The 19,251-nt window shown below is 47.2% G+C and overlaps 1 protein-coding gene across 1 annotated transcript; it reads left to right on the top strand.

Annotated features, from left to right (window-relative positions):
• Window positions 1-3,863: 3,863 nt before the first annotated feature.
• LOC115195264 (MAP7 domain-containing protein 2) lies at window positions 3,864-17,798 on the top strand (the record flags this gene model as incomplete). The annotated part of the gene is given in 13 exon segments (XM_029755038.1): window positions 3,864-4,366; window positions 6,359-6,448; window positions 9,703-9,792; window positions 9,910-10,004; window positions 10,091-10,212; window positions 10,324-10,520; window positions 10,830-10,968; window positions 13,538-13,739; window positions 14,591-14,695; window positions 14,834-14,891; window positions 15,097-15,241; window positions 15,339-15,628; window positions 15,714-17,798. Coding segments are annotated over 12 exon segments (1,764 nt in total). The 3' UTR covers window positions 15,622-15,628; window positions 15,714-17,798.
• Window positions 17,799-19,251: the final 1,453 nt, after the last annotated feature.

The raw sequence follows: 19,251 nt of genomic DNA, 5'->3' as shown, positions 1-19,251 counted from the left end.
GTCAGGATTAACACAAACCTAGACAGAAAATAATCTACAGCTGTTCCTGATTGAGAGCCAGACACGGCCAAACCAAAGAAACAAACCAACATAGAAAAATAAACATAGAACGCCCACCCATGTAACACCCTGGCCTAACCAAAATAGACAACAAAAAAACCCTCTCTATGGCCAGGGCGTTACAGTACCCCCCCCCCCAAAGGTGCGGACTCAAAACCTGACTCTAAAGGGGAGGGTCCGGGTGGGCCCTCCTACGGCGGCGGCTCTGGCGCCCCGCTCCACCCTCGGCTTGGCCTACTTAGGTGGCGACCCTAGCTGGCGGGCGACCCTGGCTGCGCCCGGCTGGCGGGCGACTCTGGCTGCGCCCGGCTGGTGGGCGGCTCTGGCTGCGGGCGGCTCTGGCGGCTCCGGACAGGCGGGCGGCTCTGGCGGCTCTGGCCCAGGATTCACCAGGCTGGGGAGACATGCAGGAGGCCTGGCTCTGGGCGCAGGCACAGGACTCACCAGGCTGGGGAGACCCACAGGAGGCCTGGTCCTGGGAGGAGGCACAGGATAGACCAGGCTGGAGAGACCCACTGGAGGCCTGGTCCTGGGAGGAGGCACAGGATAGACCAGGCTGGAGAGACCCACTGGAGGCCTGGTCCGAGGAGGAGGTTCAGGATAAACCGGGCTGTGGGGGAGCACTGGAGTTCTGGTGCGTAGGCTTGCCACCCATACTCCAGGCTGAATGCCCACTCTTGCCCGGCACGGGCAGAGCGCAGGAATAGGGCGAACTGAGCCCTCCCAGCGCCCCAGAGACACTGTGCGCAGAGCCGGCGCAGGATAACCTGGACCGAAACGGCACACTGGAGACCAGACGTGCTGAGCTGGCACAATCCGCCCTGGCTCGATGCCCACACTCGCATGGCACTTGCGGAGGGCTGGCCTATAGCGCACCGGGCTATGAGTGCGCACTGGAGACACCGTGCGCTTCATAGCATAACACGGTGCCTGACCAGTACCACGCTGCTTCCGGTAAGCACGGGGGGTTGGCTCAGGTCTCCAACCTGACTCTGCCACACTCCCCGTGTGCCCCCCCAAAAAAATGTTTTGGGGGCTGCCTCTCGTGCCTGTTGCGCTCCCTTGCCTCATACCAGCGCCTCTCAGCTCTCGCCGCCAAAATCTCCCACTGCGGGCGGCGATACTCCCCAGCTTGAGCCCATGGTCCTTTTCCGTCCAGTAATTCCTCCCACTTCCAGGAATCCTGAATGCTCTTCTCCTGGTGCTGCTCCTTCCTCCGCTGCTTGGTCCTTTTCTGGTGGGTGATTCCGTAACGACCATCGTCGCAATGAGACCAAGGTGCAGCGGAGGATGTGTTCATCATAAAAGGTTTTAATGACCGAATGAACACTACAAACAAAACACGAAAAGAAACGACAGTCAAACAGTCCTGTCAGGATTAACACAAACCTAGACAGAAAATAATCTACAGCTGTTCCTGATTGAGAGCCAGACACGGCCAAACCAAAGAAACAAACCAACATAGAAAAATAAACATAGAAATCCCACCCATGTAACACCCTGGCCTAACCAAAATAGAGAACAAAAAAACCCTCTCTATGGCCAGGGCGTTACAGTTTGTAAGACCCTGGTTAATGAAGAATTAGACAAAGCCCCCAGTCTGCAATAGATCAATACTTTATTCAGAGAGTACTCTGAAGTCAAAAATGAGAACACAGTCATTTTATAACACACACACACACACACACACACACACACACACACACACACACACACACACACACACACACACACACACACACACACACACACACACACACACACACACACACTACATCAGTAGAAACTCCACCTTTCTTTTAGGCGGGCTGTATCTTTTTCCACAGTTCACATTCCTAGTTTATAACTTTTCTACCAGCCTGGCAGTTTCTAGCCATTCCTCTCCTCCCTAGATTAGAGGGGCCTTGGAAGGGGCCTAGATTAGAGGGGCCTTGGAAGGGGCCTAGATTAGAGGGGCCTTGGAAGGGGCCTAGATTAGAGGGGCCTTGGAAGGGGCCTAGATTAGAGGGGCCTTGGAAGGGGCCTAGATTAGAGGGGCCTTGGAAGGGGCCTAGATTAGAGGGGCCTTGGAAGGGGCCTAGATTAGAGGGGCCTTGGAAGGGGCCTAGATTAGAGGGGCCTTGGAAGGGGCCTAGATTAGAGGGGCCTTGGAAGGGGCCTCTTTCCTGTTGTCAGTTTTCAGAGTTATAACTAGGTCATCTGTAGTTCAGTTGTCCTTTGTTGTCTCAACTATACATTTCTCACCTTGCTACATAGTAACACAATGGCCTAGTCACACACACATTTCATACAATTATATAGTTTCAGGGTGGAATAGTTTAGTCATTACCTTAAACATATAAATTCCTTTACCAAATATGAAAATAATGAGAATCAAAATTGTCAACGGGACAACAGTAACAACAATAACCAAGGGTCAAAATAACCATACATTCAACAATAACAATAGTCATACAGTAGAGTACATGTGTAGGTTGATTGGTCTGTCAGACACTGTCCCTCAACTTATGGCAGGCAGCTATGTGGTGCGCTGCCAACCCACAGCTCTCTGCGTCCTCCCCCAACAGTACTGGTAGCCTACTCTCATCAGAGAGGTCTTTGAAACCTTGAGAAGGGTTTCAAATTTGGGGAAATGACACGCTCTAATTGTTTTATATTTTTCACATTTTGTCAGGAAATGCAGCTCCGTCTCAGGTTCTGCTGTTGTGCAGTGGTTGCACAGCCTTTCCTCTACATGGAGCCAGATTTTCCTGTGTCTACCCTTCTCAATGGCAAGGCTGTGCTCGCTGAGCCTGTACTTTGTCAAGGTTTTTCTAAGGTTTTAATCAGTAACCATGGTCAAATAGTTAGCCACGGTGTACTGTCGATTTAGGGCCAGATAGCACTGCATTGTGCTTGTGTTTCTCTCTCTCTCTTTCTTCCTCTCTCTCTCTCCATCTCTCTCTCTCCCTCTGCCCCTCCTACCTCTTTCTCCCCCTCTCTCTCTCCCTCTCCCTCTCTCTCCCTCTCTCTCCTCCCCTCGGCTTCCCTCTATGTCTCTGTATCTCTTTATCCCTTTTTCTTTCTTTCCATCTCTCTTTCATCAGTCTTCACACCCCTCCTGCCTGCCTCCCTCCTAACCCTCTCCTCTCCTGGTGTGTGTCCCTCTTCCTCTCCCAAACTGAGGTGGGGATTTCCCTTCCTCACAGAGAACACTGAATTGAAACGTGTATAGGAGACGGATTGAAATGAGAGGGAAAGAGGGGGATGTGTGTCTGTCTCCGGTAAATGACATCAGAGCCTCTGTCTCTCTTTCTACTACAGATCTCAGTAATCCAGACAGGCAGGAGTTAACCCACCAGAGAAATACAGTCACTGAGCAGATGAAGGAATGGGGGAGAGATACAGGGAGGGAGGGAGGGAGAGAGAGAGTGTAGAATTCAACGGAAAAAAGAGCATCCGCCATGTGACAAAAGCAACCTGTTTTATCACCCTATTCACATTCTGTGTGTGTATATATCCCTATGATGTGTGTGTGTGTGTGTGTGTGTGTGTGTGTGTGTGTGCGTGCGTGCGTGCGTGCGTGCGTGCGTGCGTGCGTGCGTGCGTGCGTGCGTGCGTGCGTGCGTGCGTGCGTGCGTGCGTGCGAGAGAGAGAGAGAGCTTAGTGGGGTGTCGATAACAGAGGGTTGGGGGAGGGGAATGGAGGTTACCTGCTGTCCCTCTGTCTGGCTTTCTGAAATAGACTCATCATCTGAGAGAGAGGAGGAGAGAAAAAGGAAAAAGAGAGAGAGAAAGGGGATAGGAAGGAGAGAATATAGGGAGAAAGAGGTGAGCAGAGACAGAAAGGGTGGGGTGAGCAAGTGAGAGAGAGAAACAGAGCTGCCTAGAGGGAGCGGCAGACACTGACAGAGAGAGGGATAAAGAGAGAGGGGATAGAGAGAGGAGGTGGGGGATAGATAGAGAAAGCCGAGGCCGTAGTTCATTTATCAGTGAGCAGCAGACAGCGTGAGCGAGTGAACGAACCGACACACTTGGAGGAGAGAGTGACGGGTGAGGCTACTGCTCTTGTTGAGGTCTACTGGTAACCATGGCGCAGCCTTCTCTGTGTGCATCACCGGGTGCTCGTCGTCGTAGCAACGGTTCAGTGAGAGAGTGTCTATTTTTCCCCGTTTTGGAACGCAACGAACAGGAGAGACTGGAGGCCCTGGTGAGAAGAAGGGAGAGAACAGGAGAGAGGGACAGACAGATGGGGGAGGACAGCAGATACCCTATGGAGAACAGGCCCAAACGCTGGACCTGGGGAGGACCACCCGGAGGGGAAGAGGGTAAGTACACTTGGGGGGGAGGAGGGGAGCATGGGGGTCAAACAGAAGGGAGAGACAGGCTGGAGAGGGGGAGGGGAGAGATTGATAGGAGGGTATGGTGGTTTGGAGGTGTGAGATGAAGTAAGTGAGAGGGACAGAGAAAGAGAGAGAGGAGAGGGGGTGATGGGATGTATTAAGGATGTAGGAAAGGGTGGGGACAGTTTAAGACAGCTAAATGGTAAAGGAAACTAGAGAAGAGAGATCGAGAGAGAGATGATGGGGCAGGAGGATGAGAGATAGACCACCTGAAATAAAGAGTAGAGCGATAAAGGGTAATATGGAGAGAAACGAGGGATGAGAGAGGAAGACCAGATACCAGAGAGAGAGTGGGGAGGACAGAGAGAGGAAGACCAGATACCAGAGAGAGAGTGGGGAGGACAGAGAGAGGAAGACCAGATACCAGAGAGAGAGTGGGGAGGACAGAGAGAGGAAGACCAGTTACCAGAGAGAGAGTGGGGAGGACAGAGAGAGGAAGACCAGTTACCAGAGAGAGAGTGGGGAGGACAGAGAGAGGAAGACCAGTTACCAGAGAGAGAGTGGGGAGGACAGAGAGAGGGAAAGGGTGTGGAGGCTGCAATGCAGGGGAGAACAACGCTTTGACTTAAACTCTTCAGGGAAAGGCTTGTGTGTGTCTCTGTGTGTGTGTGTGTGTGTGTGTCTGCATGCGTGCGTGCGTGCGTGCGTGTGTGTGTGTGTGTGCCAACAGCATTATGACTCTGTGATGATAAGACAATTCTATCTGTGCCACTTTAATCATGCTGTTACAGGTGTGTATTTAGCTCAAGAATACTGTGTGTGTGTGTGTGTGTGTGTGTGTGTGTGTGTGTGTGTGTGTGTGTGTGTGTGTGTGTGTGTGTGTGTGTGTGTGTGTGTGTGTGTGTGTGTGTGTGTGTGTGTGTGTGTGTGTGTGTGTGTGTTGGGTATCTCCGGAAACAGCTGTTCTGTGAAGTGCCTCAACCCTCCCTCATCAGTGTGTGTGTGTTTGATGTTGTTTATTCCTGAGGTGAGCATCAGTGTGTAGGAAAACAGGCGTGATTCTCAGCAGTGGCCTAAAATACGTATCTAACCTTGACACACACACACAAATTGACAGGGGATATTTACTGCGTATGTAAACACCCATCGTTGGGTTGGTGTCTCTCTACACACACACCCTCATAATCTGTCTGCCCGTGCTGTTGTGGCAGTGTTATGGATAAGGTTATTATAGGAGTTGTAATTACATTTTATATTTGTATAGTGTGTGTGTGTGTGTTTTCAGCGATGCCACTGCCATCAGTGAGCAGTACCAGAGCAATAGCCAGACTCTGTGGTGCATTTATAATTCCATCAATGATTCACACACACTCCATCCATCAGGCCTAGGCAGATGTAGAGGATCAGCCCCTCTTGTAGAAAACCTAGTTTACCACATTCTTCAACAATACCTTATAGAATCCTACGGTATAGAATCCTACGGTATAGAACCCTACGGTATAGAACCCTACGGTATAGAATCATACGGTATAGAACCCTACGGTATAGAATCATACGGTATAGAATCCTATGGTATAGAATCCTACGGTATAGAATCTTACTGTATAGTGTCTCTTACAGTGAATACAACCCTGGTACAGTCTGGAGTATCACCACCTTTGTCCATTCTTCTTCAATTACTGATCTCTACCATCACTATAGATCACTGGTGTTCCAACTAGCAGATGGATGGTAGATCTGAACTGAGATCAGTTGATGCTGCAGCATGCAGGCTCCGGTCTCACGTGTGTGTCTGTGTTTGTTTCAGAGACTCACAGGTATGTGTGTATACAATTGCACCACATAGGTGTGTGTGTAGGTGTGCGTACACAGTACATATGTACGTATCATTTTATACTCAGGTGTGTGTGTGTAGGATTGCAACACCGGTGCGTGTGTAATGCTTTGCTTTCTCTGCTCTGCCACACCTGCTAACAGGTAACCCTAAGACCCCACCCTCTCATGCTATTGGCTCAGCTCTGCCTCATTATCCCGCCTCTGCTGCCAGTCCCAACCAATCCAGGAACGGTACAGACCACCTGATACCCTTAGTGTGCAGTTGTTGTGTTTGGCTGCATGTGTGTTATGCTTTGTATTGCTAGTTCAAGACATTTATTCTTCCTTCGGGGCAATAAAGAATTCTATTCTATTCTATTGTGTCTGTATTCACAATAATGTTCATGCATTTCTTTTTATTTTGTCCCAAGTATCCATCGTCCTATCAGATTGTGTGTTTTGTAGTGAATTCTGCTGGGGGGGGGGGGGGGGGGGGGGTCTGTGCATGAATATGGATATGGTTGTTTTCACCACACATGTTGTCTCCCTTTGGTCCTCGGGGTCCACTAGCTCCTTCCAATCAGAACAGAGTTCATATACTTCCTGTCTGTCTATAGCAGTCTAACCACACACACACAGCTGATAGGATATGCAGAAGTCTCGACAACCCCCAATCCCCTCGAGACAGGTACTCAGACACACACTAACATAACACCATACTCTCTCCTTTGTGATAGAGGATCCGTGTGTGTATTCATGTGTATCGATGTATACAGTGTATTCGTGTGTATCGATGTATACAGTGTATTCGTGTGTATCGATGTATACAGTGTATTCGGCAAAATATTCAAACCCCTTGACTTTTTCCACATTTTGTTACATTACAGCCTTATTCTAAAATTGATTAAATACTTTTTATCTCATTTCCCCATAATGACAATGCGAAAACAGGTTTTTAGAAATGTTAGCAAATATATAAAAAATAAAAAACAGATACCTTATTTGCATAAGTATTCAGACCCTTTGCAATGAGACTTGAATTGAGGTCAGGTGCATCCTGTTTCCATTGATCATCCTTGAGATGTTTCTACAACCTGATTGGAGTCCACCTGTGGTAAATTCAGTTGATTGGACATGATTTGGAAAGGCACACACCTGTCTATATAAGGTCTCACTGTTGACAGTGTATGTCAGAGCAAAAACCAAACCATGAGGTCGAAGGAATTGTCCGTAGAGCTCCGACACAGGATTGTGTCGAGGCAAGAGATCTGGGGAAGGGTACCAAAACATTTCTGCAGCATTGAAGGTCCCCAAGATCACAGAGGCCTCCATCCTTCTTAAATGGAAGAAGTTTTGAACCACCAAGACTCTTCCTAGAGCTGGTCGCCTGACCAAACTAAGAAGGGCCTTGGTCAGGGAGGTGACCAAGAACCCAATGGTCACTCTGACAGAGCTCCAGAGTTCCTGTATGGAGATGGAAGAACCTTCCAGAAGGATAACCATCTCTGCAGCACTCCACCAATCAGGCCATTATGGTAGAGCGGCCAGACGGAAGCCACTCCTCAGTAAAAGCCATATGACAGCCAGCTTGGAGTTTACCAAAAGGTACCTAAAGGACTCTCAGACCATGAGAAACAAGATTCTCTGGTCTGATGAAACCAAGATTTAACTATTTGGCCTGAATGCCAAGCATCACGTTTGGAGGAAGCCTGGCACCATCCCTACGGTGAAGCATGGTGGTGGCAGCATCATGCTGTGGGGATGTTTGTCAGCAGCAGGGACTGGGAAACTCGTCAGGTTCGAGGGAAAGATGAAAGGAGCAAAGTACAGAGATATCCTTGATGAAAACCTGCTCCAGAGTGCTCAGAACCTCAGACTGGGGCGAAGGTTCACCTTCCAACAGGACAACAACCCTAAGCACACAGCCAAGACAATGCAGGAGTGGCTTCGAGACAAGTCTCTGAATGTCCTTGAGTGGACCAGCCAGAGCCCGGACTTGAACCCAATTGAACATCTCTGGAGAGACCTGAAAATAGCTGTGCAGCGACACTTCCCATCCAACCTGACAGAGCTTGAGAGGATCTGCAGAGAACTATGGGCTATTGTGTATAGATTGATGAGGGGGGAAAAAACAACATAATCCATTTTAGAATAAGGCTGTAACGTAACAAAATGTGGAAAAAGACAAGGGCTCTGAATACTTTCTGAATGCACTGTAGATGGAACATACATTAATCTCTTACTATATAACACGGAAGTCAAACTGAAGCCCAGTCAGTGTGTCGGATGTTTTGGTGAATTTGTGGCATAGTTGTTCACTAACTATCGTAGGCCGTCATTGTTGGTAGGCCGTCATTGTAAATAAGAATGTGTTCGTAACTGACTTGCCTAGTTAATTAAATAAAGGTTAAATAAATAAATAAATAAATACATTAAAAAAATAATAACTGCGGAGTAAAGTTCTGGTATTGTGTCTCCTATTTGTGTGTAATGTGATTTGTGTGTAATGTGATTTGTTTGTAATGTGATTTGTTTGTAATGTGATTTATGTGTAATGTGATTCGTGTGTATTGTGTGTCTCCTATTTGTGTGCATTGTAATGTGATTTGTGTGTAATGTGATTTGTGTGTAATGTGATTTATGTGTAATATGATTTGTGTGTAATGTGATTTATGTGTAATGTGATTTGTGTGTAATGTGATTTGTGTGTAATGTGATTTATGTGTAATGTGATTTGTGTGTAATGTGATGTGTGTGTATTGTGATTTGTGTGTAATGTGATTTACGTGTAATGTGATTTGTGTGTAATGTGATTGGTGAGTAATGTGATTTGTGTGTAATGTGATTTATGTGTAATGTGATTTGTGTGTAATGTGATTTGTTTGTAATGTGATTTATATGTAATGTGATTTGTGTGTATTGTGATTTGTGTGTAATGTGATTTATGTGTAATGTGATTTGTGTGTAATATGATTTGTGTGTAATGTGATTTATGTGTAATGTGATTATGTGTAATGTGATTTGTGTGTAATGTGATTTGTGTTTAATGTGATTTATGTGTAATGTGATTTGTGTGTAATGTGATGTGTGTGTATTGTGATTTGTGTGTATTGTGTGTCTCCTATTTGTGTGTAATGTGATTTGTGTGTAATATGATTTATGTGTATTGTGATTTGTGTGTAATGTGATGTGTCTCCGTTGCTCCAGGTACAAGTTGCCCCTAACCACACATAGACATATCTGACCTGTTTCCTTTACCCTCCTCCCTAAAGTGTTCACTCATCTCTCTCTCTCATTGATGTGACGATTGTTATAAGCATATGCATATATGAGTTTCCACCATATTTCAGTCCATTCCGAACCCTCCCCATTTGTGGAAGTGAACGAGTGTACACTTCAGGGAAGGTAGAGAAAATATGAATGTAGTATTAGTATTTGTGGGTTAAGAAGACTCCTACCTCTTCCTGTCCCTCTGGGGTGACTCTTTCTCATGCATCTCTCTGCAGTGTGTGACTTCCTGACACCACCCTCCCCGCACCAGCCAATCACTAAACGCCTCTCCAACTCTTCAGCCTCCCTGCACTCACCAGAAAGAGGTATGTGTGTTGCCAAGCAACAGTATATAACATGACTCTCTCTTGTGTGTTTCTCTTCGTTGTCTGTCTCTCTGCCCTACTATGACAATGCAGAGTGTGGTGTGTCCCCTCATTTAGCATCCCCCAGCCCCCAGCGACCGGCCTACAAAGGTTCCCCCTCCAGGAAGGCAAGCAATGGACCCCCGGAGGACAAGACCCCCAGAACACCCACAGTCAGTACCATAGATGTGTGTACATGCATTTATATTACTACATTATTATTCTGAGCACACGTTCACTTCTTATTTTGTGTTTTTAGACAGAGAGAGGCCCCGCCTCCTGTCTGACTGACTCTTCACTGAGACGCCTCGAATCTCCGACCACTCCCACCCGAAGCTCCTCCCCCAGAGCCAATAGCAAAGCAGTGGGCACGCCCAAAAGGTTTCTTGGTTTTCCTGTTTTTTATTTTGTATTATAATATATACTTATTGTAAAGAAGCTTTACCTACTACGTAGTATAAAAGATACAAGTAAAGTGAATTGTTATTACAGGGTGAGGTCGACTAAGAGTCGTGCCCAATCCCCCTGCTCCCCGGGACAGTACCCTCCCTCCCCCCTCCGCCAGCGACCCCCGGTAACCGAGGGTAACCATGAGGCCAGGGGTCATGGAACCCTGGAGAGGAAGTCCTCCAAGCCGGATGCAACAGAGAAGAAGATCCCCAAGTCCTGCAGCAGAGACCTGGCGGCAGGTAGGGATGTGTGTGTGTGTGTGATTGCATGTGCTCGTGGGTGTGTTCAGAACTCACCACTGATATATGCTTTACCCTTGAGAGGAGAGAGGGGTGGAGGGAAAGAGAGAGATATATATCGATAGACAGAAAGAGAGAGAGAGAGAGTGCAACCTGAGCCACCCTAGAGGAGACAACAGAACGCTTCAGAGAAAACTGCTTTCATCAGTGTCTGCTGTACACCAGAGTCATCTCTGTCTCTATGTCTCTGCCCCACTCCCCCTCTACTCCACCGCTCCCCACCTTCTCCCCCTTCCTCCCTCCTCACAGATTCTCCAGGTACGCCCACAGGCAGGAACGTTGCCGGGACAACGGATGCAGAGGAGGCGTCTAGACTGTTGGCTGAGAGGCGGCGTCTGGCCAGAGTACAGAAAGAACAGGAGGACAAACTACGACAGGAGGAGGAGAGGTGTGTGTGTGTGTGTTTGTCGGGTCAGAAGGATGTGCAGAGGGATGTGTGTATTTTTTTATACTTTTTTATTTAACCTTTATTTAACTAGGCAAGTCAGTTAAGAACAAATTCTTATTTACTGTTACGGTCTAACAAAAGGCAAAAGGCCTCCTGCGGGGACAGGGGGCTGGGATTTTAAAAAACATATACAGGACAAAACACACATCACGACAAGAGAGACACCACAACACTACATAAAGAGAGACCTATAAGACAACATCGTAGCATGCTAGCAACACAACATGGTAGCATCACAAAACAGAGTACAAACATTATTGGGCACAGACAACAGCACAAAGGGCAAGAATGTTGAGACAACAATACATCACACGAAGCAGCCACAACTGTCAGTAAGAGTGTCCATGACTGAGTCTTTGAATGAAGAGATGGAGATAAAGCTGTCCAGTTTGAGTGTTTGTTGCAGCTCGTTCCAGTCGCTAGCTGCAGCAAACTGAAAAGAGGAGCGACCCATGGATGTGTGTGCTTTGGGGACCTTTAACAGAATGTGACTCAGAACGGGTGTTGTATGTGGAGGATGAGGGCTGCAGTAGATATCTCAGATACGGGGGAGTGAGGCCTAAGAGGGTTTTATAAATAAGCATCAACCAGTGGGTCTTGCGACGGGTATACAGAGATGACCAGTTTACAGAGGAGTATAGAGTGCAGTGATGTGTCCTAAAAGGAGCATTGGTGGCAAATCTGATTGCCGAATGGTAAAGAACATCTAGCCGCTCGAGAGCACCCTTACCTGCCGATCTATAAATGATGTCTCCGTAATTTAGCATGGGTGGGATGGTCATCTGAATCAGGGTTAGTTTGGCAGCTGGGGTGAAAGAGGAGCGATTACGATAGAGGAAACCAAGTCTAGATTTATCTTTAGCCTGCAGCTTTGATATGTGCTGAGCCATACTCCCAAGTACTAGCCATACTCCCAAGTAGTTGTATGAGGTGACTACCTCAAGCTCTAAACTCTCAGAGGTAGTAATCACACCGGTGGGGAGAGGAGCATTCTTCTTACCAAACCACATGACCTTTGTTTTGGAGGTGTTCAGAACAAGGTTAAGGACAGAGAAAGCTTGTTGGACACTAAGAAAGCTATGTTGTAGAGCGTTTAACACAAAATCCGGGGAGGGTCCAGCTGAGTATAAGACTGTATCATCTGCATATAAATGGATGAGAGAGCTTCCTACTGCCTGAGCTATGTTGTTGATGTAAATTGAGAAGAGCGTGGGGCTTAGGATCGAGCCTTGGGGTACTCCCTTAGTGACAGGCAGTGGCTGAGATAGCAGATTTTCTGACTTTATACACTGCACTCTTTGAGAGAGGTAGTTAGCAAACCAGGCCAAAGACCCCTCAGAGACACCAATAGTCCTTAGCCGGTCCACAAGAATGGAGTGGTCTACCATATCAAAAGCTTTGGCCAAGTCAATAAAATAGCAGCACAACATTGCTTACAATCAAGGGCAATGGTGACATCATTTAGGACCTTTAAGGTTGCAGTGACACATCCATAACCTGAGCGGAAACCAGATTGCATACCAGAGAGAATACAATAGACATCAAGAAAGCCAGTCAGTTGATTATTGACAAGTTTTTCCAACACTTTTGATAAACAGGGCAAAATTTGCCTATAACAGTTAGGATCAGCTTGATCTCCCCTTTTAAATAAAGGATGAACCGTGGCTGCCTTCCAAACAATGGGAACCTCCCCTGAGAGGAGAGACAGGTTAAAAAGTTCAGAGATAGGCTTGGGGATGATAGGGGCAGCAACCTTAAAGAAGAAAGGGTCTAAGTCAAGTTTAAGGAGCTCCTTTAACACTTCGGACTCAGTGACCGCATGCAGGGAGAAACTTTGTAGCGGGGCAGGGGAAAAAGAGGGAGGAGCATTAGAAGGAGTGGGAGATGAGGAAATGTTGGACGGTCAAAGAGGCATGGTTGAGTCAAATAGGAATCCTGACTTCATGAAGTGGTGATTAAAGAGCTCAGCCATGTGCTTCTTGTCAGTAACAACCACATCATCAACATTAAGGGACATGGGCAGCTGTGAGGAGGAGGGTTTATTCTCCAGGTCTTTAACTGTTTTCCAGAACTTCTTGGGGTTGGACCCACAGAGAGAACTGCTCCTTAAAGTAACTAACTTTGGCCTTCCGGATAGCCTGAGTGCACTTATTTCTCATTTGCCTGAACGAGAGCCAGTCAGCCTGAGTATGTGTGTGCCGAGCCTTTCGTCAAATGGAATTCTTGAGGTGGACTAACTCTGCAAGATCACAGTCGAACCAGGGGCTGAACCTGTTTTTAATTCTCATTTTCTTTATGGGGGCATGTTTGTTAACAATACCACTGAAAATATTTAAAAAAAGGTCTAAGCGTCTTTTGAACAAGGGGATCAAGCTAAGTATTGTGTATTTACTGTGTGTGTGTGTGTGTGTGTGTGTGTGTGTGTGTGTGTGTGTGTGTGTGTGTGTGTGTGTGTGTGTGTGTGTGTGTGTGTGTGTGTGTGTGTGTGTGTGTGTGTGTGTGTGTGCAGGCTGAGAGCTGAGGAGGAGCTGAGGAGAGAGCAGGAGGCGAAGGAGCGGCAGGCGATAGAGGCACAACGAGCAGAGAAGGAGAGAGAGAGACGGGAGGGGGAGAGAGAGAGACGGGAGGAGGAGAGGAAGAGCAGAGAACAGGAGGAGAGAAGGACCAAGGAGAGACGATGGAAAGACATGCAGGATCAGCTGGACCGAGAGGTCAGGGGTCAGGGCTCAGGGCTTAAACTTCACACCATGAGGCATCACCAGGGGAGAATGACTTCCCCCTCTCATTGAAGCCACGGAGTTCAAGGCCAACCGCGGTACTGTGAATGGGAAAATGGCAATCCTCGTGGTTAAATCATTGTGTAAATAAAAAACCACATTTGGTACCATTGATTGCTTCTAATACACGATATTTGTGTCCTTGAGCAGATTATTTTAAATTCACACAAGAAGTTATAACGATAATTTCGTTGCTAATGGCAGCCTGCAGTACCCCGGTCGGCCTTCAACTGGAGTTTCTCAATGAGAGGGGCAGCACTGAGCTAGCCTGCAACGTCACTTCCTGGAGTAGCTCAAACTGCAAATGTTATGTCTCCATGAGACGCCATCTTAACTATTTGGCTTCAATGCGCTATTGAGTCTTTCATAGGAATGAATGGTGTCACATGATGCGATGGCTTTGCCCATTCTTATATACAGTCATTGGGCATCACTGCTGCATGTGACGAAGATGTTTAGTCACAGATAGTCAATATGTGACCTCTCCAAGGCCATGTTTCTAGCAGTTTCAGATCTATGTGGTTTATATACATGGCTCTATCTGGCACATTGTGCTTTTAGCCTTGAAATGGAAACTGTAGCCAGGTGAGTTCACTCCCTATTTTAGCTCTCTGATCCTACATATTATATCTGACCCACAGCTTCCTAAATTATAATCAGTTCAGGGAATTTATGAATTGTGTGTGTGTGTGTGTGTGTGTGTGTGTGTGTGTGTGTGTGTGTGTGTGTGTGTGTGTGTGTGTGTGTGTGTATGTGTGTGTGTGTGTGTGTGTGTGTGTGTGTAGAGAGAGGAGGCGTGTCTGCGTGCTCACAGGGAGACAGAGAGGAAGAGGCAGGAGAGAGAACTGCTGCAGGTACAGGAGGAGCAGGAGAGACTGCAGAGGAAGAAGGTTAACACACAGATACACACACACACACACCTTACCTCCGAATATGTTGCCATTTAAGCTGTTTCCCTAAATTCCTGTGTGTGTGTGTGTGTGTGTGTGTGTGTGTGTGTGTGTGTGTGTGTGTGTGTGTGTCCATAGCGGATTGAGGAGATTATGAAGAGGACGCGTAAGAGTGAAACGGACTCCTCATCCTCAGGTATAAACAAACACACACACACACACACACACACACACACACACACACAGTAAATACTGCAGGGTGACTCAGCATCGGGCACAGTTAGAGCTCCCCCGTGTGGTGGACAGGGTTGTATTGTTACTTTGTGTTACTCTTGACTATCAATGCATGCAGGTTTTGAGTTACTTACTAGGTGTGTCCAATCCCCTCCCCTCTCTCTCAGGTGTATGTGATGTGAACAGGGGCCAGGCAGGGCAGGGCAGGGAGCTGGATCAGGATGAGTCCCCCCTCATCACGCTGGGCCCCCTGGAGAGAAAGAGCTGTGGAGGGGACGAGCTGTCTGACGGGGTACAGTCTATGGACGTCAGGTGAGCTGCACACACACACACATACACGCATGCATGCACACGCACACACAATCCCATGTGTTAACAGGCATATTTCATACTGTATCTGTCTCCCCAGCCCTGTGTCCAGGGATGACTTGGGTATCGTTCAGGACTTCTCTCCTGTCAGCGAGGCGTTAAACAGCATGAGTAACGCCCGAACCCTGGAGCACCTCCTGGACCTCACCGCCCTGCCAGACACACCCCCCTACCCCAGGCTGCAGCCGGGCAGTGCTGCAGCCCTGGGAGACCTCAACAAGAACCTGCTGATACAGGGTTATAACCCCGCCTCCTTAACTAGCTCCTCCCCCAGGTCCGCCCAGCTTCTCCACAGCCTCAGCCCTGGCAAACTGGACGTCTAGTAACCAGGTAACACACACACACACACACACACACACACACACACACACACACACACACTTCTGCTCTAATATTCATTATCCTCTTTCTCCAGGGTATTGTATAGGACTATTGGCTGTTGGGTGAAAAAAGAAGCTAGGAGCAGCAGGGGGGTCTCTGCTCTCCTCCTTCCTCACCAAAACTAGAGAGTGAGACCAGCTCCCTGCACCTCCCCCCCTCCTTCCCCCCCTCTCTTCAGGGGAGAGACCCTCCCCATGTACCCCTGGACTCCACAGAGAGCAACTGCTCAATGTCTGGCTCCCCCTTATATCTACAACTCAACACATCTACAGCTGAATTCCCCTATGTAAACACACACTGACATGTGCATACACACATACACACACACACACGGTTAATACTCTCCCAGTAAAGTAAAGCTTTTTCTCTGTGCCCTGGCTGTATGATATTGTGTATAAAGGTGTGTCAGTGTTTGGAGGCTGATGTAATATGGTTGTGTTATCCTCCTGTAGCATTAATTATGTGGTTAACACTGACCCTGTAGCACCTTCACCGGAGAACACCTCCTCCTGTATATACTGTATACTGTTACACAGCTGTAACTCTAGGTAGAAGTTGCACCTAACCACAGATCTAGAATCAGATTATTCTAACCCTCGATAACCTTAACCTTTGGGCAGATGAAAATGTAATCTGACCCTGTATCAGTGGTTAGGGGCAGCGTCTGCCTACTTGTTGTAACGACTACGTTAGGAGTTTCTTTCTGTCAGTGTTTCTAGTGGTGGTTGGTTATGATCATCACAGCAGCACTGACACGCTGTATTGCTGTTCACCAGGAGTCTACAATCGCTATGTAGAACTCAGCTAGCCAGTCTAAATGTGTGCATCCTGCAACTGGAGAAACCTACTCATCTACAGATGTGGATGATATAGTATAGTAAGACAAAAGTCTGGCCTCAGTTGATATGCTTCTGTCCACCAACGCTCCGTATTTTTAGTGGTGCGTAAAAAAACACGTGGAACACTGGAGCAATTCTTATTATAATCTAAGCAAAAAGAAAAGAAAACTGTGAACAGTCTTGTATTTTTTGCTATTTGCAGGGCTGGGGGATATTGGCTCGCTGTGTGTGGACTAGCTGTGGTTTAGTTACTGTCTGGTCATGTAACACAGCTCTGAAAAAACTCCTCCCTACTCTTCTGGAAATACTGCTCTCTCTGTCTCGCCTCTGCTCTGAACTGGACTGGACTGTATATGCTGCAAATCACAGTCCTAGCAACTAGCAGTCAACCTACAGCAGGGGTCTCCAACTTCGGAGCTACTGGGTGGTCCTAGAGCTATTGGGTGTGCAGGCTTTCATTCCAGTCCTACAGTAACACACCTGAGTCCACTAATCATGGTCCAGACTGAAGACAGTGATTAGGGCAGGGCTGGAACAAAAGCCTGCACATTCAGTTAGTGAACCCTGTCCTACAGTATCTCATCAGTCTGTGTAATCACTCAGTCAGTCAACAGCTATATTCACTATGACTGTGGCTTTACCTCATGGACATCTATCTCACTACAGAGGACACTTCACAGTCTGCTGTCTACTACTGCTGGGAAATCTACCAATCATACATGCTTCCTGTACTGTAACGGTCTTGTACCGATCTTACTATAACACTTGCCTTGCTTTGCTCTCAGGGCGGGTGTAGGTCAGCATGTGTGCGCCCTCCCCTCACGGTTTCAATCTCTGTTTCAGTTCCCCCTGAAGGGTACTGTGAGGTTTCAACCACTCCTCACAACCCAGCTAACGGTGTGAAGGGATGGCCACTGCCTAGTGTCTATAATGGCTAATGTTGATGCTGTATCTCAATTACTGGACTAGAGTAGGTAAAGGCCTGGAATGTCTGTTTATCTTTGCTGTCTTCAGTGCGCTTTACTCTTGATTTAGTTGCCATGTCAGTCCGTCCATCAGCCAGTCCGTCCATCTCTCTTCCTCTCTCTTTCTGTGCTCGTTCATAATCTAATGCTTTCTTTGTATCCCAAGGGTAAATGAAGTAAACTTAAGACTTAAGGTCTGAATGTTATTCACTAAAAATCACTTAACACTGTCACTGCAGCTTGGTGGAATATATAACTGTTGACGTGGTGCATGGATCTAACTGCTGAAAACAACAATAAAACGTCATCAAGCCATGTCTGTGACTTTGTTTATAAACACCAAGCACAAGCAGCATACCCCCGTCCCTTTGCCCTCAGAGCAGCCTCAATTTGTTGGGGCATGGACTCTACAAGGTGTTTGAAGGGCATTCCACAAGGATGCTGGCTATGTTGCCTCCAATGCTTCCCACAGTTGTGTCAATCAATCGAATGTATTTATAAAGCCCTTTTTTACATCAGCTGATGTCACAAAGTGCTATACAGAAACCCAGCCTAAAACCCCAAACAGCAAGCAATGCAGGTATAGAAGCACAGTGGCTACGAAAAACTCCCTAGAAAGGCCAAAACCTAGGAAGAAACCTAGAGAGGAACCAGGCTCTGAGGGGTTGCCAGTCCTCTTCTGGCTGTGCCGGGTGGAGATTATAACAGTACATGGCCAAGATGTTCAAATGTTCATAGATGACCAGCAGGGTCAAATAATAATAATCACAGTGTTTGTCGAGGGTGCAACAAGTCAGCACCTCAGGAGTAAATGTCAGTTGGCTTTTCATAGCCGATCATTCAGAGTTAGAGACAGCAGGTGCGGTAGAGAGAGAGTCGAAAACAGCAGGTCCGGGACAAGGTAGCACGTCCGGTGAACAAGTCAGGGTTCCATAGCCGCAGGCAGAACAGTTGAAACTGGAGCAGCAGCATGACCAGCACGAGTTGGCTGGATGTCCTTTGGGTGGTGGACCATTCTTGACACATAGGAAACTGTTGAGTATGAAAAACCCAGCAGCTTTGCAGTTCTTGACAAACTGGTGCGCCTGGCACCTACTACCATACCCAGTTCAAAGGCACTTACATCGTTTGTCTTGCCCATTCACTCTCTGAATGGCATTTATACACAATCCATGTCTCAATTGTCTCAAGGCTTAAAAATCTTTCTTTGACCTGTTTCCTCCCCTTTATCTACACTGACTGGCGGATTTAATAAGTTACATCAATAAGCTAGGGATCATAGCTTTCACCTGGATTCACCTGGTCATGGAAAGAGCAGCTGTTCTTAATATTGTATGTCCTCAGTCTTGTGAAAAATACTTTTGTATTCTACAGTGAGTTTTGTTTCAAAAATGAATTGTAAGGGACACATCTAGTTCAGAGTGGCTATGAAGAATCAACTCAAGCAAAGATGATATAACTAACCCCCTTCGTCTGTGACTCAAACATCCTTATTGTGTGTTTCCGGGTCAAAGGCAGTTTAGTCTATTTCTGTGTTGATGTCGCGAGGCAAAGACAGTCAACTGTACAACTTCCTGAACGCAGACAATGCGAACATCCTTCATATTGTAACGAAATTACAATATGAGATCTATTTGATCGTCATTACTTACTAGCTAGCTAGTATTTGTGTAATAAAATCGTGTGTGCGAGACTGGTGTTTTGGTTTACGTATCCTCTAGTTTTGGTAGGAACGTGCGCTGGGGTAAGTGCCATACAGCTAACAGCT

This window comes from Salmo trutta, chromosome 6, assembly GCF_901001165.1.
Source record: "Salmo trutta chromosome 6, fSalTru1.1, whole genome shotgun sequence".
Classification (NCBI taxonomy): Eukaryota; Metazoa; Chordata; class Actinopteri; order Salmoniformes; family Salmonidae; genus Salmo; species Salmo trutta.
This window is presented reverse-complemented; position numbering and strand designations above follow the sequence as displayed.